General features: G+C 38.6%; 1 protein-coding gene across 1 annotated transcript in view; it reads right to left on the bottom strand.

The window, feature by feature from the left end:
* Positions 1-2,653: 2,653 nt before the first annotated feature.
* LACTB2 (lactamase beta 2) overlaps positions 2,654-20,797 on the bottom strand; it is a 32,176-nt gene continuing 14,032 nt past the window's right edge. Inside the window, exons 3-7 of the mRNA XM_049633284.1 lie at positions 15,808-15,934; positions 10,046-10,224; positions 7,721-7,869; positions 3,816-3,897; positions 2,654-3,202 (exon numbers count right to left, since the gene is read on the bottom strand). Coding sequence (XP_049489241.1) covers positions 3,159-3,202; positions 3,816-3,897; positions 7,721-7,869; positions 10,046-10,224; positions 15,808-15,934 — 581 coding nt within the window. The 3' untranslated portion in view covers positions 2,654-3,158. The remainder of the gene's footprint in view (positions 3,203-3,815; positions 3,898-7,720; positions 7,870-10,045; positions 10,225-15,807; positions 15,935-20,797) is intronic.

Below are 20,797 nucleotides of genomic sequence, written 5' to 3'. Positions count from 1 at the left end.
TTGTTAAAGGTCAGTTGCTTAGACTCTGAAAAATCAGGAAGTTGAAGGGCCTTCCATTATCACCCCTCCTCCAATAGGTCCACTTGCAGTGGTGCCATGGTACTTAAAAAAGACCATGATTACATGGCTTTGTGCAGATTTCTTCAGTTCAGAATGCCCTTCTCATCCCTGTCCCCTCATTCCCTCCAAGAACAGAAGTAGGGAGACCAGAGTTATGGGCTATGGCAGTTGTCCAAGCAAAAAAGGGTGACGGCCTGGGCTAAGGACTATTGGTGGAGTAAGAGGCAGAAACAAGTTCCAGAGCTGGAACAGTCAGTATGTACTTGATGAAAAACTGGATATGATATGAGGGATGGGGGCATATCAAAAATAACTATTGGGTTTTCTGGTTTGATCAACTGCTGTTTTATTCAAAGAGATTGGAAAGAATGGAGGACATGCAAATTAAGAGGTAAACTAAACATTCACATACACACATAATCAGACTTCTTGTCTAAATTTTGCTGGTATCTGCTATACTTAGGGAATGGGAATACAGATTTTTTTTTCTTTTTTGGTGGTGGTGTTGGGGAAAATATTTATAGCCATTTTTTACCATTTTTAAAAAGTTTTTAAAATGTTTATTCATTTTTGAGAGACAGAGTGATACAGAGCATGAGTGGGGGAGGGGCAGAGAGAGAGGGAGACACAGAATCCGAAGCAGGCTCCAGGCTTGAGCTGTCAGCACAGAGCCCGATGCAGGGCCCGAACTCACGAACCATGAGATCATGACCTAAGCTGAAGTCGGATGCCCCAGCTGACTGAGCCACCCAGGTGCCCCCATTTTTTTTTTTTTTTTAACAATTTTTAAGTATACTGTTCAGTGGCATTAAATACATTCATGATTTATGTACAATCATGATCACAATCATCTATTTCCAGAACTTTTTCATCTTCCCAAATTGAATTCCTTACCCACCAAACACTTATGCCCCATTTCTCTGTCTCTCCCAGTCTCTGGCATCTACCATTCATTCTTTTTAAAAAAAAATTTTTTTTTAACGTTTATTTTTGAGACAGAGAGAGACAGAGCATGAATGGGGGAGGGTCAGAGAGAGAGGGAGACACAGAATCTGAAACAGGCTCCGGGCTCCGAGCTGTCAGCACAGAGCCCGATGCGGGGCTCAAACTCACAGACTGTGAGATCATGACCTGAGCCAAAGTCGGATGCTCAACCGACTCAACCACCCAGGCACCCCACCATTCATTCTATTTTCTGTCTCTTATCAATTGGACTACACTAGGTATCTCAAATAAATGGAATCATATAGTATTTGTCCCTTTGTACTGGCTGATATCACTTAGAATAATGTCTTCAAGTTTCACCCATATTGTAGCATGTCAGAATCTCCTTCCTTTTTTTTTTTTAAAATTTTTCTTTTTTTAACATTTATTTATTTTTGAGACAGAGAGAATGAACAGGGGAGGGTCCGAGAAAGAGGGAGACACAGAATCCGAAACAGGCTCCAGGCTCTGAGCTGTCAGCACAGAGCCCGACGTGGGGCTCAAACTCACGGACCGCGAGATCACGACCTGAGCCGAAGTCGGACGCTCAACCGACTAAGCCACCCAGGCGCCACTATCTCCTTCCTTTTTAAGGCTGAATCATAGTCCATTGTCTGTATATACACCCTTTTAGTTACCCATTCATCCTTAAATAGACACTTGGGTTGCCTCCACCTCTGGCTATTTTGAATAACACTGCCTTCATGAACCTGGGCGTGTAAATATCTATTCAAGTCTTTGCTTTCACTTCTTTTGGGTATATACCAGAAGTGGAATTGTTGAATTGTATGGTAATTCTATGTTTAACTTTGGAGGAGCCACCACAACGTTTTCCATAGCAGCTGCACCATTTTACATTCCACCAGTGATGCCCGAGGGTTCCAATTTCTCCACATCCTCCCCAATACTTATGTTATTATTTTTTTTGATAATAGCCATTCTAATAGGGATGAAGTGGTATATCATTGTGGTTTTAATTTTCATTTCTGCCGTGATTAGTGATGTTCAGCATATTTTCCTGTGCTTGTTGTCCATTTGTATATCTTCTTTGGAGAAATGTCTATTTAAGTCCTTTGCCCATTTTTGAATGGAGTTGTTTATTTTTGTTATTGTTGAGTTCACAGTTATTTTGTAATGTGAAATGGTTTCAGGAACACAATAGGTCTCTAAAGCATGAGAATAAGTGTTTAGAATAGTATGAACATGCTGCGGACCTTGGGAAAAGGAGCAGAAAGAGGTGAGGATATCAAAAAAAGCCTAAAAAAATTTTGTAGTCTTACCTTTAGGAAAGAATTTTAAAAGGGCCATTTCTCAGGATTCTGAGCTCATTTTAGTATTGTAGTTTGGCAACCTTGTGGGTTAAATAAGCACTGGAGAGCTGCCCTGAGAACCTAACCCCTATTCAAGAATACTACTTATATAAAAAATGCCCTGTCTTATAAATCCTCTAATTAATTAAAAAAACAACTTTTGGTATATAATTCATATATATGCTGATGACTACAAACTAAAAACTAAACTTGAAAAAGTATGTTGGTTGTAGTAATGGACTACAGAAATAATTATTATATAATGACTTTAATTGGCATTATGCCAATGTCGATGTTCATAAATTATTGTGGGATACCATTATAAGAAAATATACAAGATACAGGGCTATAGAACTAAAATAAAATCATAATCGATAGAAGCATGAAAACAAAGCTGTTATCTACAGACGTAAAGAAGGATTATGTAGAAATCTGTGCTGTAACTGCAGCAGCTGGAGAAAATAGTATTATTGGCCATTTGTAATAGATAACTAATCTCCAAGAATAATATTCAGTTTTAAATTACACAAATTCTATTATTTTTAAAGTAGCCATTTTATTGAATCTGTTGAACATGGATAAATTGTTGGATTCTGAATTTTTGACAAAACATTATACGACTCAGGTTAGATAAGTAACATGTAAAATGTAATATTTATTTTAGAAGAAAATATGACAATATTTCAAAGTATATCTAGGGTTATTTTCAATGTTCTATACTGTCTTTCGTATAAATAATTAATAGTTAAGAAAATCACACCATTCTCTAAAAACAAACCAACACAAGCTTTCATTAATCTGCAACTAAAGATTAGCTTTCCATTTCTTGTCAGGATCCATGTTGCTAACTGTGGAAAGAAAATTAGAGAGTAAAAATTTAACAACAGATAAGCAAATTTAATGGATTTTAAGTTATTTTGTGGCTAGTAAAAGCATTCATTCCTAAAATAATTTTATTGCTCAATATAAAGTGGATATTTTTTTAATTTTTGGACATATAAAAGCATTGTTGAGGCTTCCACACAAAATTCAAGCTTTAAGCTTCTTGATTTTAAGGATTAAACTTCTAGAAAGATTAATTTGATGAATTAACCTAAAACTAGTAAAGACAGATTGACTGCTTTAATATCTTTGTGTTACTACCTTTACTACTGCTAAAACACTTGGCTGTTCCCAAGCCTTCTACATGTGAAATTCTTTGTGGTCTTGTGGTTGGGAGAGGAGAAACTATCTTTCCATTACACGCCTTTGATTATAGTTCTGGTGGGTAAGAACTGCAACCCCTAAGCAAAATTCTAATTCCTGTGGGAACTTTAGGTTCCAACTTGTGGTCCACTGGCCTTTCACTATTAACCCTTCCTAGTGCGTTTCTCCATCTTACAGTGACCTTCAAGGAAGGGCTTGTAAGAAAATATTTTAGATGCTGGTAATAAAAGAAGTGAAGTTTGGAAGTATACTTACAGATTTTTCCTTCTTTTTCTAATTTTATCAAATGAAGCAAGACATTATGTTCAGCCATCTTATATAAATGCTCAGGAACAGTCTAAAAAGAAAGACAAGAGTGAAAGAAAATATTTCCTTTTTAAAAAAGAAGTTAATCGTTTTGAAACTATTGAAGAAAAAATGCATCAAAAGGGGAAAATTTTAACTTAAATACATTTTTATAGAGGAATAATCAAAATGATTTCACCTTGTACACGTCTTGCTTTAGGCCACTGTATTTCTATCTATATACCTGTAGATCAAATAGACTGAACAGTCTAGACAGTTAATAGTGTCAGTTTTGTTCATCACTGAATACCCAGTGCTTAGCATAATGGCACAGAGTAGGAACTCCACATTTTATGAATGAATGAATAAATAAATAACTATAAAAATTATTCTAGATAGTTTTGATGATGCCACAGATCCATTGGCCCTATGGTTTATTTATTAGGTTACACGATAGTATCTTTGTATGTTTCCATTGGTTATACTACCTCTCCCATCATTTAGTTTTCATCCTGAAAATTTCCTTAGACTTCTCTTAAAACACTCATGAAAAAAAAAAAGTTTATTTTTTTGAGGGGGGGGGCAATGAAAGAGGGGTACAGAGGATCCAAAGTGAGCTCTGCATGGACTCATGAACTGCAAGATCATGACCTGAGCTGAAGTCAGATGCTCAACTGACTGAGCCACCCAGGCGCCCCTAAGCATTCATGCAACAATGAGTTGTATTGTTGACTCACTTCTTACACAACCAACTTGGCACAGCAGTATCAGATATTAATGTTCCCAAATATAAACTTCTAACCCCCAACTCTCCCTTAAGCTCCATTTACCATATCTGCCATTGTGATCTTCTAATTTTTTTTAAATATTTATTTTTTAGAAAGAGAGAGAGAGAGAGAGAGAGAGCAGGGGAGGGGCAGAGAGAGAAGGAGACAAAGAATCCTAAGCAGGCTCCAGGCTCTGAGCTGTCAGCACAGAGCCCAATGCAGGGCTCGAACCCACAAACTGCAAGATCATGACCTGAGTGGAAGTTGGATGCGCAACCAACTGATCCACCCAGGCGCCCCCAGCATTGTGATCTTCAAGATCTGATTATGTGACTCCTCTCCCAAGATCCTTGAGTGGCTATGCCCAGGTTTATTGGCTAAAGCCCAACTTTTTAGCATGGTGGTGAAAGCTTCCATGATCTGATCATCCTTGCCTTTCTGCCTCATTCCCTGGGATTCCTTTCCTGCCCATCCCTATATGTATTGTGTGCTCCAGTCATATGCAGTTTCTTTGTGGGTTTTCAAATGTACACAATGCTGGTTTATTACTCCCAGGGCATGTTTTTCCTTCTGTCTAGAATGGCTTCTTTTCTCCTATACTCTGGCTTGGGAAATACTTACTCTTTCTTTAAGACTCAATGAAATGATTAAAATTTTAAAGCTTTTCCAGGCAAGCCTTAATACCCTGCATCTTCCATCAGATATAATTTATTCTTCTTTCTTTAATGCTCTGATATACTATATAGAGGTCTTGGAGGAAGCCTGGTATGATAGAAAAAGCAAGATATGAATAGTATCTGACATCTCACTTTTGAGTATGTGACATCTGCTAGTGGTGTACCTTTGGAAGTTACTTAACTCAAACTTTCTGAGTCAGTTTAAAAAAAAAATTTTTTTTAACATTTATTTATTTATTTATTTATTTAATTTTATTTTTTTAACATTTTTTTAAATTTATTTTTGAGACAGGGAGAGACAGAGCATGAACGGGGGAGGGTCAGAGAGAGAGGGAGACACAGACTGAAACAGGCTCCAGGCTCTGAGCTGTCAGCACAGAGCCCGACGCGGGGCTCGAACTCACGGACTGTGAGATCATGACCTGAGCCAAAGTCGGACGCTTAACCGACTGAGCCACCCAGGCGCCCCAACATTTATTTATTTTTGAGAGACAGAGAGAGACAGAGTGTGGTGGGGGAGGGGCACAGAGGGAAGGAGACACAGAATCTGAAGCAGGTTCCAGGCTCTGAGCAAGCTGTCAGCACAGAGCCCGACACGGGGCTTGAACCCATGAACCATGAAATCATGACCTGAGCCTAAGTTGCTTAACTGACCAAGTTGCTTAACTGAGCCTAAGATGCTTAAGCGCCGCTCAGACGCCCCAGTTTTTTGTTTTTTAAGTCTATTAAATTGGAATAATAGTATCTTCATGTATTGAGAATTCGAGGTATATGAATTAAGGACCTCAAATTACGTTTGTAAGTGTGAAACAAGGAGTACAGCATCTAGCACATAATAATGTGTTCAAAAAATGATAGAGTTAGTATTACAACTATCTGTTGAACGTGTCTGTCTTCACTAAACTATGAGTCCTCTGAGGGCAGGGATCTCTAATCATCTGTGTAACTCTGTATCTCGTCCATTGTGTGGCACAGGTATCTAGTAAATGTTGACTGAATACATCTCTGTGTAATACCTAGTATTATTCTGTATGCAACAGGTACTTGACACACATATACAGTGAGTATACCTCTGAACATACCTCTGAATGCAGAACCAGCATTTTTTAGGGTATGGGAAACTGCTTAATGACTCATCTGGGAGGGTTATAAGAGTTCTGCTGTCTATACTTAAGTTAGGAGAGAAAACCCCAGTGTACCAATGTATAGTCTAGAGTGGCTATACTCTAGTATTATGAGGAAATGAACTCTTTCACAGAATTTAAATATTTATGTTACCAGGGGCTCCTGGGTGGCTCAGGCGGTTAAGCATCCGACTCTTGATTTTGGTTCAGGTCCTGATCTCATGGCCGTGGGATTGAGCCCTGAGTTGGGTTCCACATGTGGAGCCTGCTTAGGATTCTCTGTCTCGCTCTCCCTCTACTCCTCCCTTACTCATGCATAAGCATTCTCTCCCCCTGTCTCAGAGAAAGAAAATTTATATTACCGCTTTGCCAGTGGCACTTTTTATCTTTAGCCATTTTAACCACTCATCCCTCCTTTTTAAAACAAAGCACACTGAGTACGATGTGATTGTCTTGATAACTTACGCCTATGGAACGTTACAGTTCTTTACTAATTATAACTGGGCCCAGGTACTTTTCACGCTCATCTTTATACTCCCATGTATCTTATGGCTATACAGGTTGTGGTAGTAGTTATATATGATATGCTCAGAGGCCACTGACGCGAGGGTTTCTTTTCTCTATATACTAAGTTATTTACTCATGTTCTGTTACATGTACTTTCTCCTTCTTCTTCCTTGTTAGGCATTGCTACTTCTCCCTGCTATCCCAGTATGTCTCTAGCAGATAACCCTTCTCACTTGCTACAGACTAGGACACCAACAATCAAGAGGGATATAATAATACATAAATCGCTATAGGCTGTTGGTAATGGTCTCTCCTACAGAATGAAGTACATAAGGTTTAATGATAGTTCAGAATGGTTTGTTTGGTTTCCCATGTCCATTTTTGTTTGTTTAACTTCTGTGTTCTAGAAGGTTGAGATTGTTGATCTCAAATTTATACAAGCACACTACTTATAAAATTAACAGACTTATTCTGTTCTGGGATGTGATAAGTCTACCATATGTGTTCTATTACATAGATTCTTCTTCTTTTTTTTTTTTTTTAAATCTATTTATTTATTTTTGAGAGAGAGAAAGTGAGAGCAGAGAGGGGCAGAGGGAGAGAGAGACAGAGAATCCCAGGCAGGCTCTGCTCTGTCAGCTCAGAGCCTGATGTGGAGCTTGAACTCACGAACTGTGAGATCATGACCTGAGCTGAAATCAAGAGTCTGATGCTTTAACCGACTGAGCCACCCAGGTACCCCTGTGTAGAGTATTCTAATAAAACTGTTGCTATGTACAAATAAGATAAATGAAAATTACCTTGTAAATGTTTTTTACCAGCTCCATTGCTGTAAATGATTTTTCAAAATTATCATGAAGTAATGTAAGAATCTGCTGTTCTCGCATATTTCTGTGAGAAATGTATTCCAGAATTTTATCTTCGGCATTATGGATTACTGGGCCGTGTCCTGAATTAGAATTATAATATTTATTTCAAACAGATAAAAAACACTAAGTACAACTGAAATTAATTCAGCCTGTTTAAAAATAATGCATATGATGTATTGAAAAAGCATACTAAGTGTTCCAAATACGAATTTGTGGAAAATGATACAGGTGTAAGAGATTTAAAAATTACATACAATGCCAAAACCAGAGTATTATATCAGATAAAATCTGCATGAAATGTTACTATATACTTAAAAAAAAATTAACAACAAAAACAGTAAGCACATGAGTAAGGATAGGTACTATTTATAGTGTGCTCATTATCTGCCAGGCACTGCTCTAAATGCATAATACATATTATTGTTTTTTTAAATATGAAATTTATTGTCAAATTGGTTTCCATACAACACCCAGTGCTCATCCCAAAAGGTGCCCTCCTCAATGCCCATCACCCACCCTCTATATATTATTGTTGTAAGAGTCCGATGAGGTAGGCACTCTTATCATACCTTCTTTATAACAGAAGTGGGAGTGTAAGGAGGGTAAATAATTTGCCCACAGTTCAACAGTGAGGAGGGGACGGTGCTGGGGTTCTGACTTGTGAGCTTTTAATTACTCTGTGCTCTTACCCACCATGCCACACTTACAAAAGATTGAAAGGAGGAATGTAAAAAGTAGCTTCATGTAAGTGACCAAGATCTATTAAAAATTCACAAGAACCACAGTAAAACTTTAAGCATCTTATGTATAGGCTAGTCATTCAGAAATGCTGACAACCCCAATTAAGTTATAGTAAAAGTTTTTTTTTAAGTTTTTAAAGTTTTTTTTTTTTTTTTTAACATTTATTTATTTTGAGAAAGAGAGAGCACGAGTGGGGGTAGGGCAGAGAATCCAAGCCGGCTCCATACTATTGGTGCAGAGCTTGACGTGGGGCTCGAACTGAGATGAAACCAAGAGCCAGATGCTTACCTGAATGAGCCACCCAGGTGCCCCTAAGTCATATTGAAATTTAGTTGCTCTTTCAGATAGTGCAAATTATGTATGACCCAAGTCTGCAAGAGGGATGTTTAAAATATTTGAGAACAAATTCAGCAGACTAACCTGTTACCATATACAGAGCATGGGCTTTGGTTGGAATATTGACTATCACTTACTAGTTGCGTGGCCATCAAAAGTCTGAATCCCTGAGCTTGTTTCTTCAGTGCAATGAAGATCCCACGACCTGCTTCACTGGGTTTTTGTGAGGACAACACTGGAAAGGTCCCTGCACAGTACCTGAGAGGTAGCAGGCCTTAATATATAGTAGCTATGGTTACAGAACGTATTTTAAGTTCCTGCTATGCCAGTAGGCCAGTTCACTGGAGTCACTAATACTCTAAGAACCTTTACCAAGGCAGCCTCTCATTAGTTTTACTCCAATGTGAGTACATCAAACATGTGCTCTCTTCTCTTTAAAAACAGCTGTCAGCTTCCATTCCTCTTAGGTCATAATAAATCCAAATGCCCAGCTCCGCCATGTTTCCTATCCCCTCAGCAGTAGAAACTCATGAAAGAATATAAGGGGATTGAAGACACTGTAATTACAAGTCTCTCCATGGCTTTCTGGTTAGGAACAAGTTGGAAGGACTTAAACAATTAGGTAACCTCGTTTCTTTTTCCTTCTGGGCCCTCTTGTCCAGTCCTATGTCTTTCTTCACTTTTAGGATAAAAGGGAGGTTCATATTGAAGAGCAATGCAGTGACAGCTGAGATACTAAAACAGGCTTCTTTTTCTGGAGAAGTGAAATGAATACACAATTTTACAGTTGACATGGAAGCTACTGATATTTCAATAGTGTGAGTTAAAGACTAGAGCTCAGAGTTCACTGCTAAAATGCAGTCTACAACAGAAATCAAATTGACAGAAGTGAAGACAGTTTGTGGAATGAAAATGTAAGTTTATTTCCTTTGTTTAACAGTTCTATTAATAGCTGTGTAGATATTAAAAAATAACCCTTATATCTTTATAAAAAGTTATTAATATTACTCTCAGCCTGTTTAATTGCATGGCTTAATAAGACCTGGGGGGGGGGTGATTTAAAGAAGCACTGTCTATCTCTTCAAGCCCTGAAAACATAAATACACATACAGACAAACCAAAATGAACCTTCTCCATCATGTCACACAAGTGGATCGGTACATGTAAGAGACTACCCACCTGGATATATAATATCAGCTTTGACTTTCAACAGTTCTTTTAGGGAGTTCATATAATCATAAAGGTCCTCAAATATAGTTGTTCCTTCTCCTAGGATGCAATCTCCAGAAAAGAGAGCATTTTCCTCTTCTAAAAGTAGAGCCATATGATCATCAGTGTGGCCCGGTGTGTGTATAACTCTAGTTAAAAGACAAAGAAGAAATAGTAACAATTATAGACTCTTAGGCTTAGAAGAAATTTTGAGAAGTAAATTATTCTCTGCCCTTATCTCAGTAAGACACAAATAAATGATGTTAACCTGTTAGAAAGCTCCTTTAAAAATTTTTTAAAAATGTTTTTATTTTTGAGAGGGAGTGAGAGAGAGAGCACGCGCGAGAGTGCGTGCACGAGCGAGCATGAGTGGGGAAGGGGCAGAGAGAGAGGGAGATACAGAATCTGAAGCAGCTCCAGGCTCTGAGCTGTCTGCACAGAGTCCAATGTGGGGCTTGAACTCATGAACCACGAGATTGTAAGCTGAGCCGAAGTTGGAGGCTTAACCAGCTGAGCCACCCAGGCGCCTTGGGGAAAAAAACCAAAAAGCAAAAAAAAGTCCTTTTTTTCTTGTGGCCCATTGAAAATTATCACCAGAAAATTTCTCCTTTAAATCAAATTTCTCATTCTGAAGTGCAAACTCAATACTTTCCCACCTTTTTCTCAATAATAAGCATGCACTGATTACAACAAATTTTGAAAAGAGAAAGGAAAATACTTAAAGGAGACAACAATTCACAATCATTGCACTACTCAAAGACAGTGCTTTTATTATTTAAAGACAATTTTTTTTCAATTTCCTTTGCATATGTTTATTTTACAATATACTTTATGGCAAGACTATGAGAAAAAAGCACTTTCGTGAGTTGCTGGTGGGAGAGCAAAACAGTAAAGCCCACAATGAAGGGAATTTGGCATTTTCTAGCAAAATTACATAACCCTTTGACCCATCGCTCCCACTGCTAGAAGTTTACCCTGACGATACACCTTCACAAAAACAAAAAATATATACAAGTTATTCATCACACTATTTATAAAAACAAAGTATTAGGAACAACCCCATACCCATCCATAGGACACTGTGGTCACATTGTGGTACATCCACACAATGGAATATATGCAGCAGCCATCAAAAAAAATGATGAAACTCTCTATGAACTGATACGGAGTAATTCACAGGATATACGGTCAAGTGATAAAAAAAAAAAAGAGCAAAGTGTGGTTCTTTTCATGCCTTTGCTTTGTTGCTGGTGCAGGCTGCGAAGTCTACTTGGCATTGCACCCTGGTCTTTCAGGCCATGCGCGGTGGGCCTCAGGACAAGGTGGCTGGTATGGTTCTGGGAGCCTGCGGGTGCATGTCTGGCCTGGCGTTTGGACCCCGGAGACACGCAGGCAGCTGTACTCGGCACCCCGCACTGCCCTGATGAGAGCGCGTGGCCCTGGGCCAGCCCCTAACATCAACTTTGCTGAATGTGCCACGAAGCAGATCCTTGACCTCCCTCCGCCTACAGACCCCTCACAGTTGGGTAAGCTCTCCCCCTGCCCCGTCTCCATTTGGCCTTATCACCAAGCACCTTTTCCACACAGCCATCCAGACTGAGGAAGACCTGGAAATTTCAGGGCCACGGGAGCCACAGCCACAGCCCCATCAGTAAGCATGGAAGCGCCCAGAAGGCCAGGATAATGCTGGTGGCATGCATCACCACGGGACCGACTTTGACAAGTATCATCCAGCTTGCTTTGGGAAAGTTGATATGAGGCATCACGACAGAGGAACCGGGGCTTCTGCCCAACCGTCAACCTTGATAAACCGTGGACTGTGGCCAGTGGCCAGACACGGGTACATGCTGCCAAGAATAAGACTGGAGCTGCTCCTATCACTGGCGTGGTGTGATTGGGGTACTACAAAGTTTTGGGGAAGGGAAAATTCCCCAGACAGCCTGTCACCTTGAAGACACAATGACAGTGGGAGAGCTGAGCAGAAGATTAAGTGTGTGTGTGTGGGGGGGGGGGGGGGGAGGCTGTGTGCTGTGTCCTGGTAGCTTGAAGCCATGTGGAGGGAGGTTCATTAAAGGCTAACAGATGCTTTTCTCTTAAAAACAAAGTGTGCAAGAGTGTTGATAATTGCTCTTTTGTATAGAAAGTTAGGGAAATGAAAATGTATCTATTTCCTTATTTTTGTAAAAAGAAAAGAAGGATAAATAAAAAAATGAATGAATATAGTTGCCTTATAGGGGTAGGCAGGTAGGATGTAGGGAACAAAGATACAAGCAAGAAGTCTCTGATAGTAACTTTTTATTGGTTTTAAATTTTAAGCTGATATATTCTAAACATGAAACTAAATAAAAGGTGAAAGAAAACGTTAACATTGAATACAGAAAGAAGCCAATCTTACTATGCACCAGATAACAGCCATACTAATATTAACTCCAGTAACTTTTAAGTACTAAGATTATACATCCTTAATAGAATATATCCCAAGATTAAAAGAACTGGAAGGATTTTGAACTTGGCTTAATAGGTTTATTTTTGGCAGTGTGAAGGTTACCGTGTTTCTGAGATTATTTTGTGTTTATTGTAACATAGTATAAACGAGTAAGTAAATTGATGTTGAGAAGCAAGGTTTTTACTGTGGGATAAGGAAGAAATATATATGAATGAGGGAATTAAGGTTTTGGGTTGTTTCTCATCTGAACTGAGGAATCATTATGAATTCATTTTTTTTTTTTTCTAGCTCCATGAAAGGCCTAGAAGTAATGATACTCCGGTAGTAATGAGCACACCTCACACTTAGTTCTTTGTTTCTAAATACCATTTCCCACTTAATGAAGTCAGGGTTCTTGAAGACATGGCTGGCTCCAGGTCTGGGGCAGGGAAAGTAAAAAGTGATACGGAGACATCTCTTTTGTCTGGTTCAATGTTACATGAAAATAATTCCGGGAGGCGTATTTTCACAGCTATAAACATGTGTGGGTTGTCTGATATCTTATGGACAATCTTATGAACAATCACACATCCAATGCATTTACAAACAGAACCCCAATCATTTTTTTTTTTTTTAATCTACAAAAATTGATCAGGAGAAGCACTCTTTTTCAGAGTCTGCGGACTGTCTTATCTGTCACTGTGCTTGCAATGCGTCCTTTCTTTTTTCCTCCCATTCCCTACTCCTGAACTCAGTAATGGTTTTCTTTGATAACGAAGGCAATGAGATTTCTTAAATTAGGGGATCAGAAATTCCAGTTCTCCAGTCACCTGGGCAGCAAATGCTTTAATCTGCATAAAAACGGTATTAAAATTCACTTCACATAGGCAGGGGGAGGAAAGGAGATGACATCAGAGGTGCTTTGCCACAGATCAGAGGGACTGCAGCTGTGGCCTTCCCATTCATCAGGTGCCACATTTATCTAGTTCTGCCACTTGTGTGATACAGCAGACTTTATAAGGACGGCTCTCTTAGAAGATTTAGAACAGGTAACAAAAGCTGTCAGACTGACTTGTCTTTGAGAAATTGAATTTAGGTCACTAGAAAATTCTTGAAGGTTATATTCAGAATCAAATCCTACTGAAACACCTGCTTTCTTCTTTTTCACTAAAGGGTTCTTGGTGGGTATTGTCTCTATCTCTATTTTATTTCTCCCCCCCAAATTGGCAAGTAGACCACATCAACTGGACATGAAGTACTTGAGGACTTAAGTAGATTTTAATCTTCTGTTTATGGAACTTTTGCTTAACGAATCTTCTCGTTAACATTTAAAACAACTGGGTTTTACTAACTTTATTAAAAATGGAAATTGGAAACCATGTCATCAGTAAACTAAATGTTTTATTCAAATTCTAGTATAATTTGGGGTGCCTGGGTGGCTCAGTCGGTTGAGCGTCCGACTTCAGCTCAGGTCATGATCTCACAGTCTGTGAGTTCGAGCCCCACGTCAGGCTCTGTGCTGACAGCTCAGAGCCTGGAGCCTGCTTCCGATTCTGTGTCTCCCTCTCTCTGCTCCTTCCCCACTTGTGCTCTGCCTCTCTCTCTCAAAAATAAATAAACGTTAAAAAAAAAAAAGAAAATCAAACTCTAGTATAATTAGATTTTTGTGAAAAGGTTATTTACTAAGTCATTTTTAAAGAGTGTGTCTACTTTTTTTGATTCTTTTCATTTACCTCCCAAATCTTAAAATAGATTCCCATAATTCATCTTAATCAGAATTCAGTGAAAAATTAAATGCAATTCAGATAATATTGAGGGCTTTGGCATCAATTCACCCCATGAATCTAAGATCACATTCAAGTGAGGGGGAGGCAGTGACACGAAGCATGCACATGAGAGGCTTTAGGGCACTGATACTGTCATCACTTGATCCAGTGCTGCTCACATGGTTTGTCCAGTTTGTAATAATTCACCATGTTGCACACTGATGATATGTACACTTTTCTTTTTGTATACTTTAATAAAAAGCTTAAAAAGATATGGTCTGTTCATGGCAGATGGGTGGTAATTAATTACCTGGGACCAAATGTTCTCAATCTGCAAATTAGGTATAAATCTAATATCCATGATTCTGTAATAACCAATAAACCAGTACCATGGTTCCCAAGCCTTTGAGACAGACCCTTACTGTGTGATGGGGGAAATTCATCATTGCTGAGAATACTCCCTGAAGAAGTAGTAATGTAATGTTTATTATCCTTAGGTATCATGAACAAATTATAGGAGATACTACCATATTTCCAACAAGAGCATTTTTAGAAAATTGCCCATAAATTTATGGTTTATGCATTAAATTTATAAATCAATGGCATAGTAGGAAAAAGGGAACACTGGTTTGAAAGAGGGCACGGATACCCAGTTCTTCATCTTCTCTTTCTCATTCATCTGTTCATCTATTTCCCTCTTTTAGATATTTACTCTGTGTTGGTAAATATTCCGTGCCTTCTATGTGCCAGGGACTGAGGATCTGAAGATGAATCTGGTATCTGCCTTGTGTCAGAGAACAGCCAGCTTATCATCAAACCTTTCTTCTTTTTCCTGGGCATGAATTTAAACTCCATTTTTCCAGCCTCCCTGCAGTCAGCAGTGGCCCACCACGACTGAATTTACAGCCAATGTAACAAAAGGTCTGGTTTGTGAAAGCCTCCCATGAAAGATCCCTTCCATGCTCCTTCTCTACAACCCAATGGATTGACTGAGGTGAACAAGGTGACCTTGAAAACCAACTACTGAGGATGGTGGAGTCGTAAGATGAAAGGTATCTGAAACATTATTTGCAGGGGCGGGGGGCACTGGATGATCAGGAAGCTTTTGTGGACTTTATGTGACTGGGAAGAAAACTTAATTCATGTATGAACCATCATACATTTTGGGATTGGTTTACTACAGCAACTGTCATTAACACTGTGAACCTAAGGGGTTTATTACTGTTTAAGGAAATACCTACTCACACACACAAAAATTACAATACAACTCAATAATTACTATAATAAAATACAAGTTATATGAAAGTTATAATTCAAACAAATTAATTTTAAAAGGGTAGATAGAGTGAAAAGTCTCTTCCCCTATTTCTCAAGCAACTGGTTTTTCTTCCCAGAGTAACCAATGTTATCAGATCTTTTATATCCTTCTTGAGATACTCTTCACTCTTATAAGCAAATATGCAGAAATCTTCCCCTATTTACTTTTTATAAGACATACATCACCTCCTCCCCCCTTCCCTGACTAAAGGATGTTTACTGACCTGAGAGTGGCACCCTCAGTTTTAATCATGTCTCCATCTTGCAGATAAACATATTGTTGCTTTCCATCTCCTATAATTTCTTCTCTTGGAGGGTTCCGTGGGAGTTTTTTAATGCAATATGCAGTGTCTAGTAACAAAACATGTAAAATAGATTAAGTCATACTTTCAATGACAATTCAGCCTTTTAAGAGATCAGCTTTCATAGAGCTAACACTGTGCATGACAGCAAAAAATACTAACATTAAGAGAGAGACAAGAGGAAATGGGATGGGTTATAGCAGCGTTATCTCTGGAATAGTATTTTTTCTATCCCAACAAAAGAGCTCTTTATTCTTTCATGTGCTTCTAGGTCTACATAAACGCCCTTGAGATTTTCTAGTCACCCTTATTTTATACAAAAGTTTGAAAGTAGTTCTTCATAATCTCAGCTAGTTTTGCTATCAAGATGGGTGTTGAAGAGGCAGTAATACAGTACCTGAGAATTTTCTTTCTATCTAGGTCTTAACATAGAGTAGAAGAAGTCATGGCATCATGGCAGTACTTAATAATAAAAGGATGAGAGCACAGTGTTCTTTCTGTGAATGTTGAGCGGAAGCCTCAAACCCGGGGCTAAGATATGAAATTGTTAAAATAAATTTAACCCATACTAGACCTCTCACTGACGTTAAGAAAATCAATTAACCAATCAATAGCTGAGTGTGAATTATCTAACCGGTATACTACACATAGTGAATAGAAGCACCATGACATCCAGATGCTTAAAAACTGTCACAGTTGGGGACATAAAATTTACAAACCAGAAATAATTAAAGAACTATCCTTGGTCTCATTTAATGAATACTACGTGGACAATTCAGCTCATAAATGCAATGCTAGTTAAGAGAAAGAAGAAACAATTAAGAAAAAAATTCATAGACTTGATATAACTTGAAGCATGGCGTAAAGGATGAGTAATTTGGGAAAAGGTACTGAGAAGGACTTATAGATAAGGGGAACAGCATCTGGAAAAGCACAGAGATGACCACGTGCGTCTACCAACCTGTCTAATGCAAAACACTGGCTGAGAAGCGGAGATAAAGTGGGATTAGATGCGCTCAGACCATGGAGGGCCTTATATTGCCTTTCACAGAATAGAGGAATTTAAACTTTACCGTATGTGGCCACTGTACACTCTTTGGAAAGAAAATGAAATAATGTTAACCCGTTGATCAATATGGCAGCTCTAGGTGGGACAATGGAGGGGAAGAGATCAGAAAGACCAGGAGGGGATGACTAGGTGTCAGAACTAAGGTGACCGCAGTGGACAACATGGAGAAGACATTCAGGGAAACACAAGGCACAGAAATCAGGCTAGAATGGAAGAGAAAAGAGATAGAAATACTGCAAATGTAATAAAAATAAAACAACTGGGACCAGATCTTCCCTCTCCAGCCCCAAACTCCACTATTTTGTATCTTGGAGGCTGAAGCAAAAAATAATATGCTATTCTGGGAACTGGCATTACATAATAAGGCTGTCTTCATTCTGGAGTGAGATGGGGAGGTTTTTTGGTATGTCTTTATTTTTAATCTGTATAATTTTGTCTTTCAGTAGAGAAGTAGAGGTATTACATTTCTTCTGGTTATGAGACCTTTGGTACACAATCTTTCCAAAAAACTCACCGTTATCTCAAAATTATAAAATAAATGCCATACAATAACTTTGTGTTAGTTTTTAAAGTTATGTGCAAATATGAAAACACATGTCCTCCTCAAATTAACAACCTATATAGGCAGGATGGAGAAGGGCATGCTGAAAGCAATCATATAATAATAATTGTATTTAATAAAAGCTTATTGACAGATAATTCAATAGTACAAAATTCATCCTTTTAAAGTGTATAGTTCAGTGTCCTTAAAGTATATCCAGGGTTGCCTGGGTGGCTAAGTTGGTTAAGCATCTGACTCTTGGTTTCAGTTCAGGTCATGATCTCACACAGTTGGTGGCTTTGAGCCCCGCATCTGGTTCTGCACTGATAGTGCGGAGCCTGCTTAGGATTCTTTCTCTCTCCCTCTCGCTCAAAATAAATAAACTAAAAAAAAAAAAAAAGTATATCCAAAGAGCTGTATAACTATCTCCACTATCTAATTTTGTAATGTTTTCAAAATCCCTCAAAGAAACCCTTTACCCAACTGTAGTCACTCCCTATTCTCTCCTTCTTCCAGCTCCTGGCAACCACTTACCTACTTTCTGTCTCAATCATGTAATTATTTTAACAGGGGGAAACCCTCAGTCATTTGTTAAGGTTTGAATAATGGTTTATAACATCATTGTTAATGCTAATTACTGAAGCTGATACAAGTCATATTGTTTATAATACCTTCCAATGAGAATACATTCTAATTGAATGGCATAGAAGCAAACATTTGACTCTTAAGACTGGGATGGGAAAGAAACGGCAAAGACCCAGCTTTAGCTGCAAAATAACAGCTATCAGATTACAAAATATATTTTGTAAGATTTACTTAAAAATAAACCAAAATATTGGGGCAGCCTGGGGCTATATAGTTCTCATGTCTAGTAAAATTCTGGTTTCCTGCCAGCTACTGGGAATTCCTAAATTATACACTGATTGTATATTAAATGTTTGAAAGCAGGATGCTTTGAAGTTACTGTATCTTCTCACAGAAGTCTTTTTTTTTTTTCTTAAAATTTTTAAATGTTTATTTTTGAGAGAGAGAGAGAGCAAGCAGGGGAGGGGCAGAGAGAAAGAGAGACACAGAATCCAAAGCAGGCTCCAGGCTCCAAACTGTCAGCCCAGAGCCTGATGTGGGGCTCAAACCCACAAACCCACATGAGATCATGACCTAAGCCAAAGTAAGACATTTAACCAACTGAGCCACCCAGGCACCTGGTCACATAAGTCTTATAAATGGCATTCATAATTTAGGTGTGGCCTGTAAAACCACAGGTTGTTAGCATCATAAAGCAGTTGAAAAATTTCTGCCATCTGATAGTTTACAAAAATAGTAAAATGATATGGAGCAAAGAAAGTAATAAAATAAAATGGAACAAGAATGCCAGTAATTAAGGATTTAGAGAATGAAGAAATACATGGGACTCTTGCGGGGAGATTCTGAAAGGTACCTCTGTATGATTTTAGTGCTGAGCAACTCAAGGTCTGTATACAGTTGGTCTAGCTTCAATAAAGTTCAGAATGAAAGTCAACAAGTTACTTCTCAAAATATTAAAATTTTAGTGGCTATAGAGCAGTGTCAAATTTTTTTCTTTACTTTGGGGCTTGAACTCACGACCCTGACATCATGACTTGAGCTGAGATCAAGAGTCTGATGCGTAACTGACTGAGCCACCCAGGTGCCCCTTCTCAATTTTCTTTAAATCAACCTAATAGGTAATCTATTATACAAATATTCATTATTTTATATGGAACCCAAAACTTTTAATTTTTAATTTAAAGAAATAGGTCAAATGTCCATTGGCAGGTGAATGGATAAACAAATCATGGTATAGTCCCACCATGGATTACCACTAGGCAATAAGGAACAAACTACTGATATATGACACCTAGGTGAATCTCAAAAACAAGACGCTGTGTGAAAGAAGCCAGAGAGTGATTCTGTATGCTTCTATTATGTGACATTTTATTTATTAAAAACATTTTTTTAATGCTTATTTATTTTTGAGAGAGAGAGAGAGAGAGAGAGCAAAAGCAGGGGAGGGGCAGAGAGAGGAGGACAGAGGATCCAAAGCGGGTCTACGCTGACAGCAGCAAGCCCGATGTGGGTCTTGAACTTACGAACTACGAGATCATGACCTGAGCCAAAGTCAGACACTCAACAGACTGAGCCACCCAGGCACCCCCCATTATGTGACATTTTAAACAGGCAAAACTAATCTATAGTGAAATAAAGCAGATTAGTGGCTGCTGGAGGGAGAATCACTGCAGAGAGGCACCAGGGGACCTCTCTTTAGGGGCATGAGAGTGTTCTTTATCTTGACTGGATTGGTCACAAAGGTGTTTATCAAACTATACTTTTAAAATGGGTACACTTTATGTATATAAATTCAAGTTCAATGAAGTTGATTTATGAAACAGTAGGCCATAAACATTAAAAAATTTCAAACTGACCCTCATGTTAAAAGAGTTGGCCAAAGCTAGTCAAGAACCTTCAGCATTGATTTTTAATTCACAAAATTTAATTGGTAGATAGATAAGAGAAAGGTGAGGAAAAGTGACACTGAAAGATAATGATTTCCTATGGCATACGGTCCTCTAGGATTGTAAGAAAGGAGGTAAGAGGGGGAGACTGTGTGGCTCAGTCAGTTAAGTGTCCGACTTTGGCTCAGGTCATGATCTCACTGTTAGTTTAAGCCCCGCATGGGGCTCTGTGCTGACAGCTCAGAGCCTGGAACCTGCTTTGGATTCTGTGTCTCCTTCTCTCTCTGCTCCTCCCCCACTCACACTCTGTCTCTCTCTCTCAAAAATAAATAATAAAACATCAGGAAAAAAAAAAAGAGCTAAGAAGGTAACAAAGGTTGGAGCGTTTTTTAATAATGGGCCTGGTGATATTGGGTGCTCTGGCTGAAAATATCTTGGTGTCCCAAATGTAATCTCAAGCCCAAAAAAGACGACACTTAAAAATATTTAAAACATGAGTTGAATGCAGATGTGCATTCCTTTTGTGAATGAATGCTCCTGACCTTCTGTCCTTCATGTGTCTTGAACTTGCCAAGCACACCCCAATTCCAGTATCTCTGCTCTTGCAATGCCTTCTTGTCTGTTCAGACACGCCAGCCAGCCAGCCATACTGTATAGCTTACTCCCCCTCCCTGTCCACTCTTGATACAAACCACTGCCCTTCCGCCACTTTGGCTTCTTTCCTCTTTTACTTTACTTAGCTTTACTTTTTTCTTCATGGCACCTATCGCCATCTGACTTATTATGTATTTATCATTTACCTTCCCTACTAGAATGCAGGCTTCAGGACAG

Source organism: Panthera uncia, chromosome F2, assembly GCF_023721935.1.
Source record: "Panthera uncia isolate 11264 chromosome F2, Puncia_PCG_1.0, whole genome shotgun sequence".
Classification (NCBI taxonomy): Eukaryota; Metazoa; Chordata; class Mammalia; order Carnivora; family Felidae; genus Panthera; species Panthera uncia.
This window is presented reverse-complemented; position numbering and strand designations above follow the sequence as displayed.